The sequence below is a fragment of the Pantherophis guttatus genome, chromosome 1 (genome assembly GCF_059756535.1).
Source record: "Pantherophis guttatus breed Tessera chromosome 1, ASM5975653v1, whole genome shotgun sequence".
Lineage (NCBI taxonomy): Eukaryota > Metazoa > Chordata > Lepidosauria > Squamata > Colubridae > Pantherophis > Pantherophis guttatus.
The window spans coordinates 329,216,430-329,238,153 of NC_142063.1; the positions used below are offsets into that span (position 1 = coordinate 329,216,430).

General features: G+C 42.9%; 1 protein-coding gene across 1 annotated transcript; it reads left to right on the plus strand.

The window, feature by feature from the left end:
- The first annotated feature begins 312 nt into the window (after positions 1-312).
- Positions 313-21,724, plus strand: LOC117667743 (uroplakin-3b-like). The gene is made up of 6 exons (XM_034421343.3): positions 313-488; positions 4,852-5,001; positions 7,786-8,008; positions 14,057-14,133; positions 17,135-17,264; positions 19,913-21,724. The coding sequence occupies exons 1-6, from the start codon at positions 434-436 to the stop codon at positions 20,082-20,084; spliced, it is 807 nt and encodes a 268-aa protein (XP_034277234.1). The 5' UTR covers positions 313-433; the 3' UTR covers positions 20,085-21,724.

The following is a 21,724-nucleotide window of genomic DNA, read 5'->3' on the forward strand; positions in this document are numbered from 1 at the left end:
GGTTTACTTGTCTTTCTTTTTACCTTTCACTATCATGTCTCCTCATTCTTTTGCCCCATGATGCCCAGTTAAATTGTCCAGTTAGTGGCTGTTTTCTATTCTCTTGAGAAAGAACAAGCCAAACTTGTTTGCTATCAGGGGTCAAGATCCTTACAAGGGAAAGGAAGAATGTGGAAAGCTGGCAAGGGGTGGGGCAGGGGCAGTTGCTGAAGACAATGTGATAAGGAATTAACCAGTAAAGTAGAAAAGGATGTTTTTATTTATTTATTTATTTATTTTTTCAATTTATATGCCGCCCCTCTCCGAAGACTCACTCACTTTTCCTTACTGACCCTGTCTTCATTTGTACCTTGGACTCTGAGGAGCTTGGGACATCTTCTATCATAGCATGAAGAAAGTTCTTGAGAAGACTAACCAACTTCTATAACGAACGATGGCTGCTTTCCTTCTACTTCTCTTCCTAATTGCTTGCAAGACCATGGCTTTAGGTGATTATTATTTTATGGAATCATAAAATCATACTTGGAAGGGGGTTGTTTGGAGCAACTCAATGCTTTTTGGTACTCTTTGATGAAAGGAAAGATCTATCTCAATAGGCTGATGGTGCAATCTTTCTCAACCTGGTATTTTCCAAGCGCGTTCAAATACAACTCCGATCGTTATTTGTATTGTTAGAAATGATGTGTCATCTCACTTATCTGTAGGATGACTTGGAGAAGATTGCCTAAAATGTCTCTTTCCTTGCTTCTCTCTCAATCATTAATCCTGGCTATATAATATAATATACACTGCTCAAAAAAATAAAGGGAACACAAGCAGAAGACATCTGAGATCTGAATGAATGAAATAGCCTTATTAAACACTTTGTTCGTTACATACAGTAGTTTTATGTTCCCTTTAGTTGTTTGAGCAGTGTATAAACTACTGTATGTAAAGAACAAATATTTAATAAGGCTATTTCATTCATTCAGATCTCGGATGTCTTCTGCTTGTGTTCCCTTGATTTTTTTGGGCAGTATATATAATAATATATATATAATATGGCTATATAATACCTGGCTAGGTGGCTCAGTGGCCAAGATGCTGAGCTTGTTGGTCAGAAAGGTCGGCAGTTCAAATCCCTACTATAGGTCTCCTGCGTGAGCAGGGGGTTGGACTAGATGATCTCCAAGGTCCCTTTCAACTCTGTTACTGTTACATTTTGAATTAAACTTTCCAGGATAAAGATCCTGTCTCTTTTGCTCTGGGCATTAGCAGACACTTAGATGTAAATGTTTGGCAGTAATCTTCTTTTGTGATGAGATAGTAAAAAAAAAAAAAATTGGAATAATCTTCCAATAATCTGGGCTAAGTAACTAAGTACAAGCATAAACTGGGTGGCTATATTCACATAATGTGCTGAATCTGCTTCCTGAATTAATCTATTTTTCTGTGTTCACAAACACATCTATCCATAAATGATTTTTTTTTAAAAAAAGCAGGCTGGGCTTGGACCATACTAACCTAGCTTAGGGTTTTACTTGCCATGGTTAAGTGGATTGTGTTTTAAGTACAAATGTCAATAGTATAAAATGAATGTGAGGAAATGTGCGGAAGACCAGCTCTGCTTTCATTTCCAAATGACATTCCACTTCCATGTCAGCTCTGGACAGGTGAGATGGTTGGCTTAATCCGCTTAGATGCTGGAAGAAGGGAGGGAGAGTAGATATTCAAATGGAGACTCAAATAATGTAGTCGGTCAGTCCAAGGGATGCTATAAGTTTGAACAGAAATGCTCAGAACTGATACAAGGAGAGAACCAATCTAGAGAAATTCTTGATAGCAAATAGATAATTAATCAATGGAACAGCTTGCCTTTGAAACTTGTGGGTGCTCCAACACTGGAGGTTTTAAAGAAGAGATCAGACAAATATGCCTGACTAGGTGGCTCAGTGTTCTGCCCCAGCTCCGGATTCCTGAGGATATAGACACACACCAACGGTCCTTATCAAATGTATTAAGTAGCAAGAATAAACCAAAGTCTGGCAAAGATTGGCAACCAGCCCAGAAAGCAAGATAAGACTTTTCCAAAAATGCTCTGATGGTAATTACAAGTTGTTTCTAGCAAGAAACTTACTAACGGCGTGTGACTTAAATAGGCTAAGGGAGTGGCCAATTATCCTCAAGCCTTACTCTAGAGAAGACCTCCTCCTCCTGAGTAGCCACTCCTGCCTTTTGGCAACCTTGCGTGCTCGAGCATTGAGGAGAGGCTCCTCCACTTCGCTCTCTCCACTTGAAGGAGCCTCTGGAGGTTCTGAAGGCCCAGGCTGAGTCTCTGCCTCTGGCACCACATCCTCTTCAGCCTCCTCGCTGTCCCTTCCAACTCTGTTATTCTGTTCTGTTATTGTGTTATAATAGATGGATAATAGTAACGTGGACTGAATGTGATTCCAGAAATGGAAGATTTTCTATCCAAGTTAGATTTTTAGCTTTTAGGAGGAAAAAAATGCTTTAATTTTAATTCGGTTGTGCAGCTTTGTTTTTGTTTCTAAATTTTTGCTCCCAAGGAAATAGGGCTTTGGGACAGTAGAGGGAGGGAATTAAAGAGAGAAGCACATCTTTCTTAAAACAAAAAAAAAAAAAGAAAAGAAAACAACCCATGTTTACGATACATATGTAATAGATGGACAATCTCCTTCTCTAATAGGGAGCTCCCGGACAGCCTTTCTGATTGACAGGCTATAGGGAGCACTGCCACTGAAAAGAAAGGGGATACAGTATCCTCTCCTTCCCATCCCAGGATCCTCCTGAAGACTGGCTTTTCTACTGAATGGGCACAAAGAGGGCATAAGGGGGTGGTCCATGGTGGCTCTTTGGGCCAGGAATGTTGACCACAATTTATATTAAGGCACACATCTACACCTCCATACCCCTTTGATCCATTCTTGTAACAGCAGAAAAATATGAGAACAAGAGAGAACCTGTCTTTCTTACCTTCTGACATTCATAAGAAGAGCTTATGGAAGCCAAGCAGGCAGATAGTCACGTCTTAGTCCAACGCCATAAAACACACTCTCCCCTGAACTTCAGGTCACCAAGCTAACTTAGGATGCACAGAGTAGGACATGAGACATTTTATTTATTGGTTCGATTTATATGCTGCCCTTCTCCAGAGCTCAGGGCGGCTTACAATGCGTTAAGCAATAGCCTTCGTACTTTTGTATATACCTGCTTAGTAGGGCTTTCGCCCCCCCCCCCCAAGCAGTGTTCTTCTTTTATACAAAGTCAGCTTATTGTCCCCACAAACTGGGTCCTCATTTTACCTACCTCGAAAAGATGGAAGGCTGAGTCAACCTTGAGCCTGGTGAGATTTGAACTTGCAGTAATTGCAGGCAGCTGGTGCTACTTAACAACACTTTAGTCTGCTGTGCCATCAAGGCTATAATATATGTATTATATACATCTATAATATAATATAATAAACAGAGTTGGAAGGGACCTTGGAGGTCTTCTAGTCCAACCTCCTGCTCAAGCAGGAAACCCTACACCACTTCAGACAAATGGTTATCCAACATCTTCTTAAAAATTTCCAGTGTTGGAGCATTCACAACTTCTGGAGGCAAGTTGTTCCACTGATTAATTGTTCTAACTGTCAGGAAATTTCTCCTTAGTTCTAAGTTGCTTCTCTCCTTGATTAGTTTCCACCCATTGCTTCTTGTCCTGCCTTCAGGTGCTTTGGAGAATAGCTTCGCTCCCACTTGTTTGTGGCAGCCCCTGAGATATTGGAACACTGCTATCATGTCTCCCCTAGTCCTTCTTTTCATTAAACTAGACATACCCAGTTCCTGCAACTGTTCTTCATATGTTTTAGCCTCCAGTCCCCTAATCATCTGATCCCTCATCATCTCCACTTGCCTTCTTACTTCAGTTCTAAGAGAGTTATTATCCCACTTTTTCTAATGGTAGAGTGGACCCCAAATAAAAGGCAGACATCTTCTGTCATTGTGTAGTGTGGAAGAACACTACATGTACCTCCCTCTTTGAAAGCAGTGGGCCATATTGGGGGGGGGGACTGGAAAATTACTGCTTTTCAGGAACAAGGATAACAACTTTTATGGATCATATATCGGGCATATCTTATTTGTTTATTAACGTTTCCAAGGAATATAGAGACAACATGTTCACCTCATCAAGAGAGGTCCTGAAAAAGTCCTGCTTTTTTGTCTTTTATTTCTAGCTGCAGAGACTCTCGGGGTTTCAGGTCAAGGGGTACAGGCTATAGCAGGAGTGTCCAACAGTGGTGAAATCCAATTTTTTTTACTACCGGTTCTGTGGGCGTGGCTTGGTGGGCGTGGTGTGGCTTGGTGGGTGTAGTTTGGTGGGCGTTGCAGGGAAAGGATACTGCAAAATCTCCATTCTCACCCCACTCCAGAGGAAGGATATTGCAAAATCTCCATTCCCACCCCACTCTAGGGCCAGCCAGAGGTGGTATTTGCCGGTTCTCTGAACTACTCAAAATTTCTGCTACCGGTTCTCCAAACTGCTTAAAATTTCCACTACCGGTTCTCCAGAACCTGTCAGAACCTGCTGGATTTCACCCCTGGTCTCCAATCTTGGCAACTTTAAGCCTGGAGGACTTCAGTTTTGCTGGCTGGGGAATTCTGGAAGTTGAAGTCCTCCAGGCTTGAAGTTGCCAAGGTTGGAGACCCCTCGGCTATAGTGTCCACTCTCAGTCCAGAAAGCAGGGGGGGATAAGAATGTTGTTTTTGTGAGAAATGTTCTGATCCCTGCTTGCATTTGATTAGATGCATCATCAGTTCTTGCATTTCTGCACCACCAATTGATGTTGATGTCTTCTCGATATATTTTCAGAGGTGGTCCCCTACACTCCACGAGTCTCAGACATGAACATGGCCGGAAAAATCACCGTTAGTACTTTTTCTTTAGAATCGCCAAAGTGTGTCTTTGACTCATTTGTCAATGCCTCCGACGACATCTGGTTGGTAATCACCTTCGCTAATGGTGAGTGGATAGCCAAAATCCCTCTTCATTTTATGAAGAGAATAATTTTATTTTATTTATTGGACTTCTATCTGTTAGCCCTAGAAGGTAGACCCGATCAAGAAACCAACTCTCCAGGAAAACTATAACTAAACTTTATTGAGATAGGCTATAGTAGCTGAAAGGGACAGGGTGGCTCTGTGGCTAAGACGCTGAGCTTGTCGTTTGAAAGGTCGGCAATTCAGCGGTTCGAATCCCTAGTGCCGCATAATGGGGTGAGCTCCCGTTACTTGTCCCAGCTTCTGCCAACCTAGCAGTTCGAAAGCACGTAAAAAATGCAAGTAGAAAAATAGGGACCACCTTTGGTGGGAAGGTAACAGTGTTCTGTGCGCCTTTGGCATTTAGTCATGCCGGCCACATGGCCACAGAGACCTTTTCGGATGGCTCTTTGGCTTTGAAACGGAGATGAGTGCCGCCCCCTAGGGTTGGGAATGACTAGCACAGGGATCGGCAACCTTAAATACTCAAAGAGCCACAAAGGTCCTAACTGGAAGCCCCATGTTCAATTCTGGAGCCAACCGGAAGTCCGGTTCCCCCACCATAGAGTCTCCTCCTAGCACAACATCCTTTTTCCTCTACTTGTCCTAACCGAAAGTCCTACCAATTGTGGAGCTGATTGGCAACAGGGAGCCGCAGCAGAGGGATGAAAGAGCCACATGCGGCTCCAGAGCCGCAGGTTGCTGACCCCTTGACTAGCACATATGTGCTAGGGGAACCTTTACCTTTTTATAGCAGCGGAATCTTGCAAGTCGGAGTAAGATTCTTCTCTCTTTGTCGTATATTCCACGGAATCAAGAGGAGCCAGCCTCTCTCTTCCTAATGCTACCTCCTTTCCCAGGCCTTAAAGCATACTTCTGCCTTCATTGTTCTGTTAGAGCTTCTGAATATTCCCTTCCAGGCCATTGCCATTCTTTTTTCATTATCACCTGTGAGGCGTCTTTGGTGCTTTTTGACCTTGGTGGTTTTCTTAAAAATATTTCATTAGGAAACAGTTTGGTAATGAAACACCTGCAAGAAAGAACCTTGGTGGCGCAGTTAAAGTAGTACTTAGCTGCCAGCTGCCTGCAATTACTGCAAGTTCAATTCTCACCAGGCTCAAGTTTGACTCAGCCTTCCATCCTTTCGAGGTAGGTAAAATGAGGACCCGGTTTGTGGGGGCAATAAGCTGACTTTGTATAAAAAAGAACACCGCTCCGGGGTGTGTGTGTGTGTGTGTGTGTGTCAAAAAGCCCTACTAAGCAGGTATATACAAAAGTATGAAGGCTATTGCTTAATGCATTGTAAGCCGCCCTGAGTCTGCGGAGAAGGGCGGCATATATAAATCGAACAAACAAACAAACAAACAAACAAACAAACAAATAAATAAATAAGAAATAAGAAAACCACCAAGGTCAGAGAGCATCAAGGACCTCTCATTTCAACCCCGAGCTACAATTATTCTCCTTTATTTTCACCTTTTGATCGGGAACTCAAGGCATAGGGAGGAGGTTCCCTCTATTTTATTCCTAGAATGCCACACCTGGAAGGGGAATATCCACAGAAGCTTTCTGCTTTGAGTAAAACTATGAAAGCCGCATTCTTCTACAAGCCCTGCCCCTTTGGGTCTGCACACAATGTCCCAATGTGTACAGAAGACCAGGTGGGGTTTGTGGTGCAATGCTGCGTTTGTCATTCAGCCCCACCTTCAGTTGTTGCTGCCTGTGAGATAGGTTGAGCTCAGAAAGAGGGACTAGCTCAAAGCTGCCCATTGCACTTCCATGACTGATGGCACACAGAACCTGAGTCTTCCCAATTTTAATCCAACACTTTAACCACTGCATTAAATGTCTTTTCTGCCCAATTACAGATTGAAAGGAAATTTGGGCAAAGCTGGCAGAGTGTATAAGAGATCTTAATTCATTCAAATTTTAGTAATAGAACTAGCACTTGGGCTTATATACCACTTCACAGTACTTTACAGCCCTCTAAGTAGTTTACAATGTCAGCATATTGCCCCCAACAATCTGGATCCTCATTTTACTGACCTTGGAAGGATGGAAGGCTGAGTCAACCTTGAGCTGGTGAGAATCAAACTGCTGGCAGTTGGCAGAATTAGCCTGCAATATTGTATTTTAACCACTGCACCACCATGGCTCCTTACTTGCAATTAAAAACCTGGTTTCTGAATGTTAGTTGTTGACACATTTCCCAGATGTGGATGCTGCCTTATTTTACTCCAGTGTTTCTCAACCATGTCAACTTGAAGAAGGGTGGACTTCAATTCCCAGAATTCATGCTGACTGGGGAATTCTGGGAATTGAAGTTCACATTTCTTCAAGTTGCCAAAGCTGAGAAACACTGCTTTATCCAGATAGATGCTAAGCAGTAATTATGGCATGTTAATAGATAGCTTGACAAAGTCAAAAGGTGAGGGGCACATTTCAACCGTTTCCATAAATAGATTAATTGATTAAAACATTCGGTGGATTAATCACTGGGGGAGCAATTTTAACATCTTTGTGGCTGGATAAGGAAAACACAACTGGTAAAGATTGATTGCTTTCAAGTGCTGGAATTAGTATCTGGGAGGCACCTGGTTGTCCACTGCTGGAAACCGTATGCCAAGTAAATGGCAGGTTCCCCAAACCATGGGCCTGACAGGATTCATATGAGATGGATGAGCTATTAAACCTTTGATTTTTGATAAAATGAACTCATCTCTGGGTCATTCTCCCTGCCTTGTTTTTAAATGTACTCTCCCCACAGCCACAACTCACTTCAAGAACCCCACATCGGCACAGCAAATTCCACCGTATGAAGATTTATATACCGCTTATGCCTTCATGACAATGAAGTCCACCCTCTCCCAATACCCATGTACTAAAGGCAAAACAACGAATGTGCTCCGGGTCGGCAACGAATCATCCTGCAAAAATGATGACACCAGGACCCACTGCAATGGCCCTCTGCCTTCTACTGGACCTTACAGGTGAGGATGGATATGGCCCTCAATTATCCCTCTGAACTCCTTGGAGGGAACCCTGGCAGGTAGAGAGGGCATCCACAAGGGAAGGGACGCCAGAAAAGTCAAGATGGCAATCATGATGCAAGTGAAAAGGGGCGGGGCTTTCATTGCATGGATGTGGCCATCATCTTGAGGGGTTGTTTTTTGTTTTACCGGCGATCGCCTCTGAAGGCAGGATATAAAATGGATATTCTATTCTCACAATTGGGATCTGAAAATCCTTAAGAGCAACAAACAGAAACAATAGTTGTAGTAGTTGCAATATAATTATTGTTAATAATAATACGACTCTGGCAAAAGAAAGCAAAGGTAGTAACAATAGTATTAGGCACTTTGGAGGCAATCCCAAAACATCACCAGAGCTGAGATATCAGCAATTGACATCAGTCAATTGCAAAATGCAGCTTTACTAGGAACAGCTTACATCCTGCGATGATAGCAATAGCACTTTAGACTTATATACCACTTCACAGTGCTTTACAGCCCTCTCTAAGTGGTTTACAGAGTCAGCATATCGCCCCCAACAATCTGGGTCCTCATGATACTTTTAACACTATCAACAATAACATCTGCCTATCTCAGGGCCTTGGGAAAGAATCAATAGTGGATAATGCAGTCTAAAAGTATGCATCATCATCATCATAAAAAAAAAATAACATAAGGTCTGCCTATTCCAGGTCCTTAGGAAGGACTCGATAGGTGGACAAAACTGCTAAATTCATTCTAAACATCTGGCTGAAGGTGTGACCAACCATCATAATAATTTCCTAAAAGAAATCAAGACAGAAAATGGATAAACATCCCCTCGTTTCCACTTGGTTACCTAAGCCAACAGACCTATCGGTGTCTCAGATTGCATCCAGTCACAAATCTGCAGGGCACGTTAAACATAATTTAATCCTGACTAGGTTTGTTTTTTATGGATGCACATGGCTTACCACATCGGCAAAGCTGGCTTCATTTACAAGCATTGGATAAGTGTGCAGGGCAAATCCATTCTCAAATTCTCTTGGAAGCTATTGGACCTGACTGGCCATGAAATGTTTTTTGGGGGGATGGGAGGAAGAGAAACAAAAAAATATTGGGGAATTTTGGAAACCTCACTTCAGTAACTAATTATTTGGGGAAGGAAGGGGAGGTATATAAAGTCATTAGGAGCATGAGGATGATCAGTTTTCAAGTCTTTTGTTTGCTGTATATGAAATAAAAAGCAGGGAAGTTTCCTTGATTACTGGACTGATAGGCAAGATATAAATCAAAGAATGATATCCATAATTTTAGCAAAGGCTTTCCTCTTTTCTCCTCCTTCTTTCCTTCATTTTGAAGGCTACAAGGGTCAGAGCAGTAATGCAATCTTTGGCTCTTTCTTTTTGGAATTTTGCAAGCTTGGGAGAATTAAGACAAAACATTTTGCAGCAGAATTTCAGCAGCACCCTCAGGGATGGTAAGGAGAGAGGTTTGAAGAGGCTTCCTGTTAAAGGATAGATTATTTATTTATTTATTTGTATCCCGCCTTTATTACTTACTAATAACTCAAGGCGGCAAACATATACAACACATCTTCCTCCTCCTATTTTCCTCACAACACCAATCCTGTGAGGTGGGTTGAGCTGAGAGAGAATGACTGGTTGAGGCTTTAACCACTAGACCAAACTGGCTCTTAATCAGGGGTGAAATCCAGCAGATTCTGACAGGTCCTGAAGAACTGGTAGCGGAAAGTTTGAGCAGTTCGGAGAACCAATAGTGGAAATTTTGAGTAGTTTGGAGAACCAGTAGCAGAAAGTTTGAGTAGTTCGGAGAACCGGCAAATGCCACCTCTGGCTGGCCCCAGAGTGGGGTTGGAATGGAAATTTTGCAATATCCTTCCCCCTGGAGTGGGGAGGGAATGGAGATTTTGCAATATCCTTCCCACACCCACAAAGCCACGCCCACAAAGCCACACCCACAGAACCGGTAGTAAAAAAATTTGGATTTGACCGCTGCTCTTAATGCAATTAAGTTATTTATTTTTAAGTGATATATGCCTGCAGAGATACAAACAAAACTTTCTACAGCATTTTATGATTGAGAGACTTTGATGACATTCACACACACACACCGTCCTCCATTGCCAATTTTCTTAACCAACTGCATTCATTGATCTTTTTCTGTCAATTTCCAATTGGAGAGAAATAAATATTTGGGGTGAGCAGCCACTTCTCCAAAAACATCTTTAGAGGGAAGGGCGTAAAAAAATAAATCAAGTTGATGGCCATAAGGCACTGATTGAAGCCCTGCCCCTTTTTAGCCATGTCAAAAAAATCAAGATGGCAGCCATAACCATGCAATCAAAACCACATCCTTTTTACATGCGTCTTTGATTGCACAGTTATATTTATTTGTTGGTTGGTTTGTTTGCCAAACATGTACAAGATAGCAGGTATAGGTATAAACATAAACATAAACATAAACAAAGGAAGTAAGTACAACTAAATGGGGACAGTAAGACAGGGACGGTAGGCACGCTGGCACACTTATGCATGCCCCCTTTATGGGGTGAGGTCCACGGTAGACTGTTGAAGCTATGAGGGTTTGAGGCTGTAACAACAGAGTCGGGTAGAGCATTCCAGGCGTTGACCACTCTGTTGCTGAAGTCGTATTTTCTGCAACTGAGTTTGAAGCGGTTTACCTTAAGTTTGTATCGATTTTTTGCCTGCGTATTATTGTGGTTGAAGCTGAAGAAGTTGTTGACAGGTAAGACGTTGTAGCAGACAATTTTGTGTACTATGCTTAGATCGGACCGCAGGTGGTGCAGTTCCAGATTGTCCAAGCCCAGAATTTCAAGCCTGGTGGCAAAAGGGAATCTATTGTGAATAGAGGAGTGGAGTACTCTTCTTGTGAAATACCTCTGGACCCGTTCAATCGTGTTAATGTCCGGTATACAGTGTGGATTCCAAGCGGATGAGCTGTATTCAAGAATTGGTCTGGCAAAGGTTTTTTGATACCCTGAGACACTCAGGCCTGCGTCTGCCTTAGAAATTAAGGAAGAATGAAACCAAATGTCACAATTCTGAAACAAAGAAGGGGAAAAAAACCAACCCCTATTTATTCTGAAGTTGGAAGTATAACCAGTTTTCGACACTTGGGGGGGCCCATCCCTTGAGAAAACAGCCATGGGAATGCAGACCCATTCAACCAGATTTTCCACCCTATAAGTGAATGGAATGAAGTCAGAGCCAGGAAGGTTTCGCAGGGTTGAATAACACAAAAGGAAGTTACAGCTCTAATCAGATAATGATGGGTTTGTAGCTACAGAGCCTCAGAGGGCAGAGGCAGGCGGGTCTATGTGTAATGGATGACATCCGTAAATAGGATGAAGGCTTCTAATATTTCAAAAGTTGTTCTTTTGCTTGAGATTGTGAAAGTTTGGGTAAATTCCATTTTTTCAAATATCCATCAATCTTTTCCAGGGAGACTTTCTATGTTTTTCATACAAATTCAAATAAAATCATGGAAGGATTTTTAAATACACACATTATGTGTTAACATAGTCTCACCTTTAATCAATCAAACTATCAGAATAGAGCTGGAAGGGACCTTGGAGGTCTTCTAGTCCAGGGGTCTGCAACCTTAAACACTCAAAGAGCCATTTGGACCCGTTTCTCACAGAAAAGAAAACACTGGGAGCCACAAAACCCTTCCTGTGTCTAACTATTTCTTGAGTGGCCACAAAACTAGCATATGTAATTGAATGAAATGTTCTGTTTTCTTCTGAAACTTTTTTTTTTCTTGGATTTATCCATGGTTAGCCTACCGGAGGTTGAAAAGTTCAATAAATTGCATGCCAGCGGGTGTCGCACATTGGTGGTTGTGATGCATATTTTGAGTGACAGGGAGCCGCAGCAGAGGGGTGAAAGAGCCACATGCGGCTCCAGAGCCCTAGGTTGCTGATCCCTGTTCTAGTCCAACCACCTGCTCAAGCAGGAGACTCTGACCATTTCAGATAGGTGGCTGTCTTTTCTTAAAAACCTCCGGTGATGAAGCACCTGCAACTTCTGAAGTCAAGCTTTTCCACTGATTAATTGTCCTCACTATTAGGAAATTCCTCCTTAATTCCAGGTTGCTTCTCTCCTTGAGTAGTTTCTACCCATTGTTTCGTGCCTTGCTTTCTCGTGCTTTGGACAATCATTTGACCCCCTCTTCTTTGTGGCAGCCCCTCAAATACTGGAATGCTACTATCATGTCACCCCTAATCCTCCTTTTTTTCTCCCCCCCTTTTTTTCTTTCCTAAATTTATTTATTTATTTATTTATTTATTTATTTATTTATTTATTTATTTATTTATTTATTCATTCATTCATTCATTCATTCATTCATTCATTCATTCATTCAATTTGTATGCCACCCCTCTCCGAAGACTCAGGGCGGCTCACAATGCATTTAAAATCATTATAAAAAACATTTAAAAATAAAAAAACATTAAAAACATTAAAACCCATTCACACCATTCATGGCCGGATCTCGCCGGATCGCAAGAGCAAGATCAACGACCCCAGGCCTGCCAGAAGAGCCAGGTCTTCACTGCTTTTCGGAAGGCCAATAGGGTGGGGATGGTCCAGACCTCAGGAGGTAACTGGTTCCAGAGAGCTGGGACAGCCACAGAGAAGGCCCTCCCCCGCGGGCCCACCAGCCAGCATTGTTTAGCTGATGGGACCCGGAGGAGACCAACTCTGTGGGATCTTACTGGTCGTTGGGAGTTATGCGGTAGAAGGTGGTCTCGAAGATACCCTGGCCCTGAGCCATGTAGGGCTTTAAAGGTAATAATCAATACCTTGAATTGTGACCGGAGACCAATAGGGAGCCAGTGCAGCTTGCGGAGAATTGGTGTAATATGGGTGTACCTAGATGCACCCACGACAACTCACGCAGCTGCGTTCTGGACCAACTGTAGTCTCCGAACACTTTGCAAGGGTAGCCCCATGTAGAACGTGTTGCAATAATCTAACCATGAGGTGACAAGGGCATGAGTGACCGTGAGGAGAGCCTCCCGATCCAAGTAGGGTCGCAATTGGTGCACCAGGCAAACCTGTGCAAAGGTCCCCCTAATATCATTTTCTTTTCTTTTTTTTCCTTCCTCAGTTTATAAACCAACCATTTTCCATGATTTGTTTGCAAACTATAATTTTTCTTTGCTTCACATAATTTAATTTAGTCTCTATTTCGCTCATGGTTAACATAGATATTTGCTGATATAAAATAAAATAGGGAAAGCACCAGGTCCTGGTGAGCTGTCAAGTTCATATTATAAGTATTTTCAAGACCAGCTTCTACAACCACTTAAAATGTGCTAAACTCTATTTTGCAAGGATCTGCTATGCCAGAATCTTGAAAAAGGGCCAATATTACTTTACTTCCAAGATTTGTCTTCAACCAAGAATTATAGAACAATTTCATTGTTGAATACAGATTATAAAATATGTACTGCAATATTAATTATTATTATTATTAAGCTTTAAATTATTATTAACATTATTAATATTAAGCTGATAGCTTAAAGAAGATTTTGCAGCTTTTCATTCACGATGGTCATGATCAAAGCAGCCTATTAGATTCGGTGATAGAAGAGACGGACGCAGTTCTTCAGTAACAACAGCTCTTTAATAGGAGACCAGTACAACCCAACAACCAGCTCATCTGGCAGTGTCCTCTTTTATAGAGGGCTGCCAGACGGCTTAGCCAATGAGATTCAAGTATTTTCCCGCCTATTTGGAGGACCCGAGTGAAGCCTGCAGCTCACTTTCTTACTTCCTTATATGGTATATAACAGAGCCCAAAATAGATGGGTCCTCTGTTCTCTTTCTGGACCTACCTCCCTGTTTTGTTCATTCACCATTATGTCCAACATCCTGACAGTTTTGACCAAACTCTGTGGACACACTTGGTCATTAACTGAGTTGAAATGCATTTGGAATGTCACGGATATTTCTTTCCATTCCTTCCTCCTGTATTTTAATTCCACTATATACTTTTCAGAGTAAAATTCCTCGCCATGAACTCCTCGGGCTCGAAAGCAGAAACAAGATGGTCTTCTCCAATTTGGCTGAATAAAGGTATGCAAGGAGAGGAGCTTGCTGCCCATGAAAAAGCTGAGAAATGTATGGTGATGTAAAGTTTTGTGGACCTGGGAAATAACGGGAGTTGCATCGGGTTGGAAAAGGCTATTCTAGACGACAGAAATAATCTCCATCATCCAAAAATGGTGGAACCTCCCATCGCTCTTTTATTTTCAAATGATGCCAAGAGCAGTGCCATGCCTATAATCCTTCTAGTTTTTTATTAATTTCCCTCTTTCCCCATCCATTGAAAAAACACTGCACAAAAAGCAAGGGCAGTGCGATTTCTATGCAGGCAAAGAAACTCTTATTCAAAATTAAAAGCAAACTTGGTTTTCTAAATTGTATACGTCTGAAACAGTGGTGGGTTTCAAATTTTTTTACTACCGGTTCTGTGGGTGTAGCCTGTTGGGCGTGGCATGGCTTGTTGGGCGTGGCTTGTTGGGTGTGGTAGGGGAAGGATACTGTAAAATCTCCATTCCCACCCCACTCCAGGGGAAGGTTACTGCAAAATCCCCATTTCCTCCCCATCAGCTGGGACATGGGAGGCAGAGAATAGATGGGGGTGGGGCCAGTCAGAATTTTTACTACCGGTTCTCTGAAATACTCAAAATTTCCGCTACCGGTTCTCCAGAACTGGTCAGAACCTGCTGAAACCCGCCTCTGGACTGAAACGAGGGGTCCTTGGCACTCTCTGAACTGGCTTGTTTTCTTGCAGACGTTTTATTACCCAAACTAAGTAACATCATCATTGCTGTTGATGTTACCCACTTTGGGTAATAAAACGCCAGCAAGAAAGCAAGCTAGCTCAGACAGCATCAAGGACCCCTCATTTCAACCCTCAGCTATAAATATAACATCTTAAATGAAAAAGAAACACATGCAAAAAGGAAAGAGATCTATTTGCAGGATTGGAGGAAGCATACAGGCTTTCAGAAGCATACAAACAAAATATTAATGGGCAAAAATACTTTTCACAGGTAGCAGGGTTTCCAAAATGATGATTAGAGCAACTTTTCCCCAAGCTACTGCCTTCTGGATGGGTGAATTCAGTGGTGGGATTCAGCCAGTTCGCACCACTTCGGGAGAACCGGTTGTTAACTTCCTGAGCAGTTTGGCAAACTGGTTGTTGGAAGAAATCATTAGGGCAGAGAACCGGTTGTTAAATTACTTGAATCCCACCACTGGGTGAATTACTGCAGCAATCTCTTCATTCCTAGCCAAGATAGTTAGGAGGCCTGTAGTCTAACACATCTGGAGAACAAGTCATGCAATTCTAAATGATTTGGGAAAGAAGGAACCCAGATGAGAAAAATAAAAGAACTGTTATGACTTATTAGCTAGCTTGGACTCCCCACAACATCTCTTCCAACTATTGGGGCCATGTTCTTTTTGACATGTATGTTTTCATTCTGTAATCTTTAACCCACTCACTCTTAAAACTACAGTTAATATATAGAATAAGAGACCTAATGTGACGTAGTCATTAATGTGATGCCCAAGGGCTGGGGAGATTCAGGCTCAAGTCTACTCTTGTACTTGGGGCTCACGGTTCACTGGAAGACTTTGTCTTCCTTGTAGGGTTATTTTTAGGAAGGTAAAATGGAAGGAGATCCCCCTGCATCCGTATATGTCTGAGAACAAAGGAAGAAATGATACGTTGTGTGTTCTAGTATCATGATGCAACCCTAGTGTTTACATATTTGTGTCCAATCTCAGTCACAAGTATGGAAGGGCAGGGTTTGCACTGTGAAGTCACGACATGCACTCTGCCCATTTTTTGTCATCATGGCCATCTATTCTGGTTTATGTATGTAAGCCAGGGGTGAAATGCTCCCGGTTCGGACCAGATCGCCCGATCCGGTAGCGATGGAGACGGGTGGTTCGGAGAACTGGTAACAAAAATCCCTCCCCCCCCCATGCCCAGCTGAGCTGCACAATCATCAAAGGTTTTTTTTTTTACTTTTAAAAGCATTTTTTCTACAACCTCTTCAGCCGAAAAAATGCTTTTAAAAGTAAAAAAAAAAGCCTCTTATGATTGCGCGGCTCAGCTGGGATCGTCAAAGGCTTTTAAAAGAAAAAAAGGGTTTTTTTCTTTTAAATGCCTCTGATGATCCCAGCTGAGTTTTTTAAAAAGCCTCTGCCAATCAGGCAACTCAGCTTGGATCATCAGAGCCTTTTGAAAGCATTTTTTACAACCTCTTCGCCAAAGAGGTTGTAGAAAAAATGGTTTTAAAAGTAAAAAAAAAAAAAAAGGCCACGCCCACCCAGTCACATTACCCTCCCACCAAGCCACGCCCACAGAACCGGTAGTAACAAATTTTAGATTTCACCACTGACGTAAGCCATTTGATCCCAGGAACAAAAGGAAGATCACAATCTAACAAACAAACTAACACAACCAATTGGAAAGAAGATAAAACCAATAGTTTGAATAGAGGTACATCGGTTAGATAAAAGCCACAATCACATCAATGCATCAGCCTTCACATACACAAATTATGTAATTTGTGCCAGACATATTGCATAATCTGGATCATTAATTACATGATTGTGTCTAGACCAGTGGTAGGTTTCAATTTTTTTTACTACCGGTTCTGTGGGTGTGGCTTGGTGGGCGTGGCATGGCTTGGTGGGTGTGGCTTGGTGGGTGTGGCAGGGGAAGGATACTGTAAAATCTCCATTCCCTCCCCACTCCAGGGGAAGGATACTGTAAAATCTCCATTTCCTCCCCACTCCAGGGGAAGGTTACTGCAAAATCCCCATTTCCTCCCAATCAACTAGACTCGGGAGGCAGAGAATAGATGGGGGCGGGGCCAGTCAGAATTTTTACTACCGGTTCTCCGAACTACTCAAAATTTCCGCTACCGCTTCTCCAAAACTGGTCAGAACCATTGAAACCCACCTCTGGTCCAGACATATGTTATTGCTCCCCTCCCCCAGATATCAGAAAACGATATCATTAATGAATAATGTTATATATTATCATTCTTCTCAGCTGAAATCTGGAAAACAATAGACACTTGGCCCGGACGACGTAGTGGAGACATGATTGTCATCACTGTCATTCTCTCCGCTCTCTGTGGAGTCATCACCATTGGCTTCCTGAGCACCGTCTGCTACGAATGGTAAGTACCCACACCTAGAACCTTAGCGCTGCAAAGGACAGGGGATCGTCTTATCTACACCCAGAGAAAAATGAGGTGTTGGAGTCGTGAAACAGTAGACAAGGTTGAAGGGTGAAAACAATGCTGAAGAACATTGGCATAAATCAGGGGTCTCCAACTTTAGCAACTTTAAGACTTGTGAACTTCAACTCCCAGAGTTCCTCAGCTAGCTTTGCTGGCTGAGGAACTCTGAAAGTTGAAGTTCACAAGTCTTAAAGTTGCTAAGGTTGGAGACCCCTGGCATAAATATAGTAGAGGCAGGGGAGGCCCACCAACACTGGGAAGCCCAGAGCTCTCTGAGCTGCAGAGATCCAGCTGACCACCAGATGGTGGCAAAGACTTATCTGTATACAGATAACTTTGAATTTTCCAGAAAGCCCAAAGATCAGCCCTTTAAACACCAAATGAACGAATACTAAAGCTACCTTTATTATAGGATTACAATAGCAGAATCTTGCAAGTCTGAAAACACCTCCCCTTCCTTCCTTTATCCTAAAGAGTACTATGGAGGGTCAAGCCTGAGGCACTGATTTTCTCCACCTGAATTCCTTCGGTGTGGGCTGAGGTTTCTCTTATCTGACTGTTGCTTCACAAAATAATAGAGCTGGAAGGGATCTTGGAGATCTTCTAGTCCAGGGGTCTCCAACCTTGGCAACTTTAAGACTTGTGGATTGCAACTCCCAGAATTCCTCAGCCAGCAAAGCGGGAGACCTGATACCATTTCAGGCAGATGGCTGCCCAATATTTTCCTAAAACATTCTTTCCAATATTCTTTCTTAAAACCTCCAGTGTTGGAGCACCCACGATTTCTGATGGCAAGCCGTTTCTCCTTAATTCTAGGTTGCTTCTCTCCTTAATTAGTTTCCATCCATTACTTCTTGTTCTGCCCTCAGGTGCTTTGAAGAATAGGGTGACCCCTCCCGTTTTTTTTCTTCTTTATGGCAGCCCCTCAAATATTAAAATACTGCTATCATATCATCCCAAGTCCTTCTTTTCATAGCAATAGCACTTAGATTTATATACCGCTTTACAGCCCTCTCTAAGCGGTTTCCAGAGTCAGCATACCGCCCCCAACAATCTGGCTCCTCATTTTACCCACCTCAGAATGATGGAAGACTGAGTCAACCTTGAGCCTGGTGAGATTTGATAAGCAGAAGTAGCCTGCAGTACTGCACTCTAACCACTGCGCCACCGAGGCTCATCAGTCTGCCTTGGTTGCAGGTCTTCCTTCTCTTCCTTATTCTTACTGCCCATTACACCAAGTGAAGAGGTTTTCTGAATGGGGAGTCGGTGTGGCATTTGAGGTTCCCTCTTAACTCTAATAGAGGAGACCATTGCAAGGTATAAACCCATTTCTGCACTGCTGGCAGGAGAAAGAAGCACTGATGAGAACAGAAATCTCTCCGTAAGGGGAATCAACAGAGCCAAGTGCTGGCTAGGATTGTACAGGTAGTCCTCGAATTACGACCACAATTGAGCCCAAAATTTCTGTCATTAAGTGAGACATTTGTTAAGTGAGTCTTCCCTCATTTTACGGCCTTTCTTGCCACAGTTGAATCACTGCAATTGATAAGTAGTTAAACTGGTTGTTAAGTGAATCTGGTTTCCCCATTGACTTTGCTTGTTGGAAGGTCACAAAAGGGGATCAAATGACCTTGGGACATAGCAACAGTCATAAGTATGAACCAGTTGCCGAGCATCTGAATTTTGATCACGTAACCATGGGGATGCTGCAAAGGTCATAGCTGTGAAAAACGGTTTATTAAGTCACATTTTTCAGTGTCGTTTCAACTTTGACAGATAGTCCAAAATTGAGGACTACCTGTATAATCTGGGGCTTTGATTATTTGATCACTCCTATACAGTGAGGGACTTGGTGGCTCAGTGGCTAAGACTCTGAGCTTGTTGATCGAAAGGTCGGCAGTTCAGCGGTTCGAATCCCTAGTGCCGCATAACGGGGTGAGCTCTCATTACTTGTCCCAGCTTGTGCCAATCTAGCAATTCGAAAGCACGTAAAAAATGCAAGTAGAAAAATAGGGACCACCTTTGGTGGGAAGGTAACAGTGTTCTGGGCGCCTTTGGCATTTAGTCATGCTGGCCACATGACCACGGAGACGTCTGCGGACAGCGCTGGCTCTTCGACTTTGAAACGGAGATGAACACTGCCCCCTAGAGTCGGGAATGACTAGCACATATATGCGAGGGGAACCTTTACCTTTATATAGTGAGGAGAGTCAAAAGATGGGGACCATGGCTGTGCAACTGAACACATTAGAAAAAAAAGATAAGGATTTGACCATCTTGACTTTTTGACCCTTCTGCACACATCACTGAATCCAAGTGAGAATTAAATCATATTCCCCCTGCCACTGTCAATGATTGGCAAGATAATACGGTACAGTGGTCCCAGGACTGAAGAAATTGAGGTCAGGTTTATGTTAGATCAGTGGATGACTTTAGGCAAGTTTCAGCATATTTAGGACAGGGATATTTAGGACATATTTGGACAGTGGCCTCCAACTCACGGAAAACTCAGGATGGTCCATCGAAGAAATAAATTAACATGCAGCCGCTTCCTTACTCAAGCCAGTTTTTTTCTTTTTTGACAGCTTCAAGCGTTGGCGCCATGATCCATCTGAGAATCAAGAGGAGCAGCGCCAGGAGCCTTTCCAAGGCAGCCGCTATGACACCCACCACATTCCCCCTGCCCCACCTGGGCCCCCTCCTCCACCACCTCCTGCAGATATGCCTGGCTCTCATCTCACCCCTTCCTCTTCATAAGGCCCACAACTGCGCCAACAACCCCCTAACTGGATCGCTATGTCTTTCCATGGCTGTCAGACCCTACTCACACCCACAACTGTGCTGCTACATGCAATAAATGCTCTCTGCATTGTCATCTCCTTGGCTTTTCGTAGGAGAATTCTGGCCAAGAGGATGCAATACAATCAAAGCAGGCAATGCATTTACAGGTAGTCCTCGATTTACAACCATTTGTGTAGCAATCATTTAGAGGAGGGGTGGTATTCACTTACCTTCGCTACCGGTTCGCAAATGTGAGCGCGTGCACAGGGCCTTCCGCGCATATGCAGATCATCCAAAATGGGATGTGATTATGTCCGGGTGGGTGGAGCCTCCTACCGCCACCGCTACCGGTTTGCCCGAACTGGATAGAACCAGCTGAATACTACCACTGATTTAGAGTTACAATGGCCCTGGAAAAAGGGACTTACATCTGGTCCTCAGACTTATGACTGTTGCCGCATCCCTGTGGTTGTGTGATCAAAATTCAGGCACCTAGCACCTGGTGTGCATTTATGATGGTTGCATAGATATCCTGGGATTCTATGATCCCCGTTTGCAGCCTTCCCGGACAGCTTCTGACAAGCAAAGTCAATGAGGGAAGGCAGATTTGTTTAACGACTGTGTGATTTGCCAAACAACTGTGATGATTCGCTTAACAACTGTGTCAAAAAAGGTCATGAAATTGGGCATGGCTTATTTAATAATCGTCTTGTTTAGCAATGGAAAGTCTGGTCCCCGTTGTGTTCATAAGGATTGCCTGTATGTACCTTAATATGAGGTTGGCTCTAAGAGCAGCTGGGTTGGAGCCAAACGTTCGGTTGGGCAACCACGAAATTCTGGCTTTGCATGGTTGGCTCATACATATTTTCCCCCCATTACCTGCCCTCCTCCTCCAGTTTCCCAGAGTGCCTGCTTGGGTCTGCCAACTGACTTTCACAGGCCTTCTGCAAATGCTGGCAATAGGACTGCTTCCGAACTCCCATCTTTTGCTGAGATTACTGTTTCTCAACCTTGACAGCTTTAACTTGTGTGAACCTTAATTCCCAGACAAGAACAGAAAAGTCTTCAAGGGCAGTGTTTCTCTCAGCAACTTTACATTGCGTGGACTTCAACTCCCAGAATTCCCTACCTGGCATGCTACCTGAGGAATTCTGGGAGTTGGCCCATATATCTTCAAGCTGTCAAGATTCAGAAATGCTAGTCTAGTTTAATGACTTCTAGGTCTTTGTTAAGCCTGAAAGTCAGCTGGGTGACTTTGGGATGATAGAGAAAATAGGAGGTGGGAACAGTATGTGTGCCTCCTATACAGAAATAAAGCAAGAGATAAACAAAATAAATCAGATGCTTATTCTCCTAACATAATATGTTACGTTTCGTTGATGTTTCTATATATATGAATCATGAGGGCAATGGATTCTGTACATATTTCCATTGTGACGGTGTATAGCTGTATATCTCTTGTTCAACATGTTTTCAAATCAATGAGTTATCTTGTTTTAATGGCACACCTTTACAAGCCAAAGCAAAGCATAAAATAAAATAGAATCTTCAGAAATCATTTTCTGTGATAAATATATCATATCAGAGATTTTGCTTTCTGGAGTCCTTCCCCACAA

Bases quoted from the DNA above. Each gene is read 5' to 3' on its own strand.
- LOC117667743 (XM_034421343.3), top strand. From the start codon at position 434: ATGGCTGCTTTCCTTCTACTTCTCTTCCTAATTGCTTGCAAGACCATG. The intron at 489-4,851 runs GTGATTATTATT...ATATATTTTCAG, and splicing joins TTGCAAGACCATGGCTTTAG to AGGTGGTCCCCTACACTCCA. The intron at 5,002-7,785 runs GTGAGTGGATAG...CTCTCCCCACAG, and splicing joins GGTAATCACCTTCGCTAATG to CCACAACTCACTTCAAGAAC.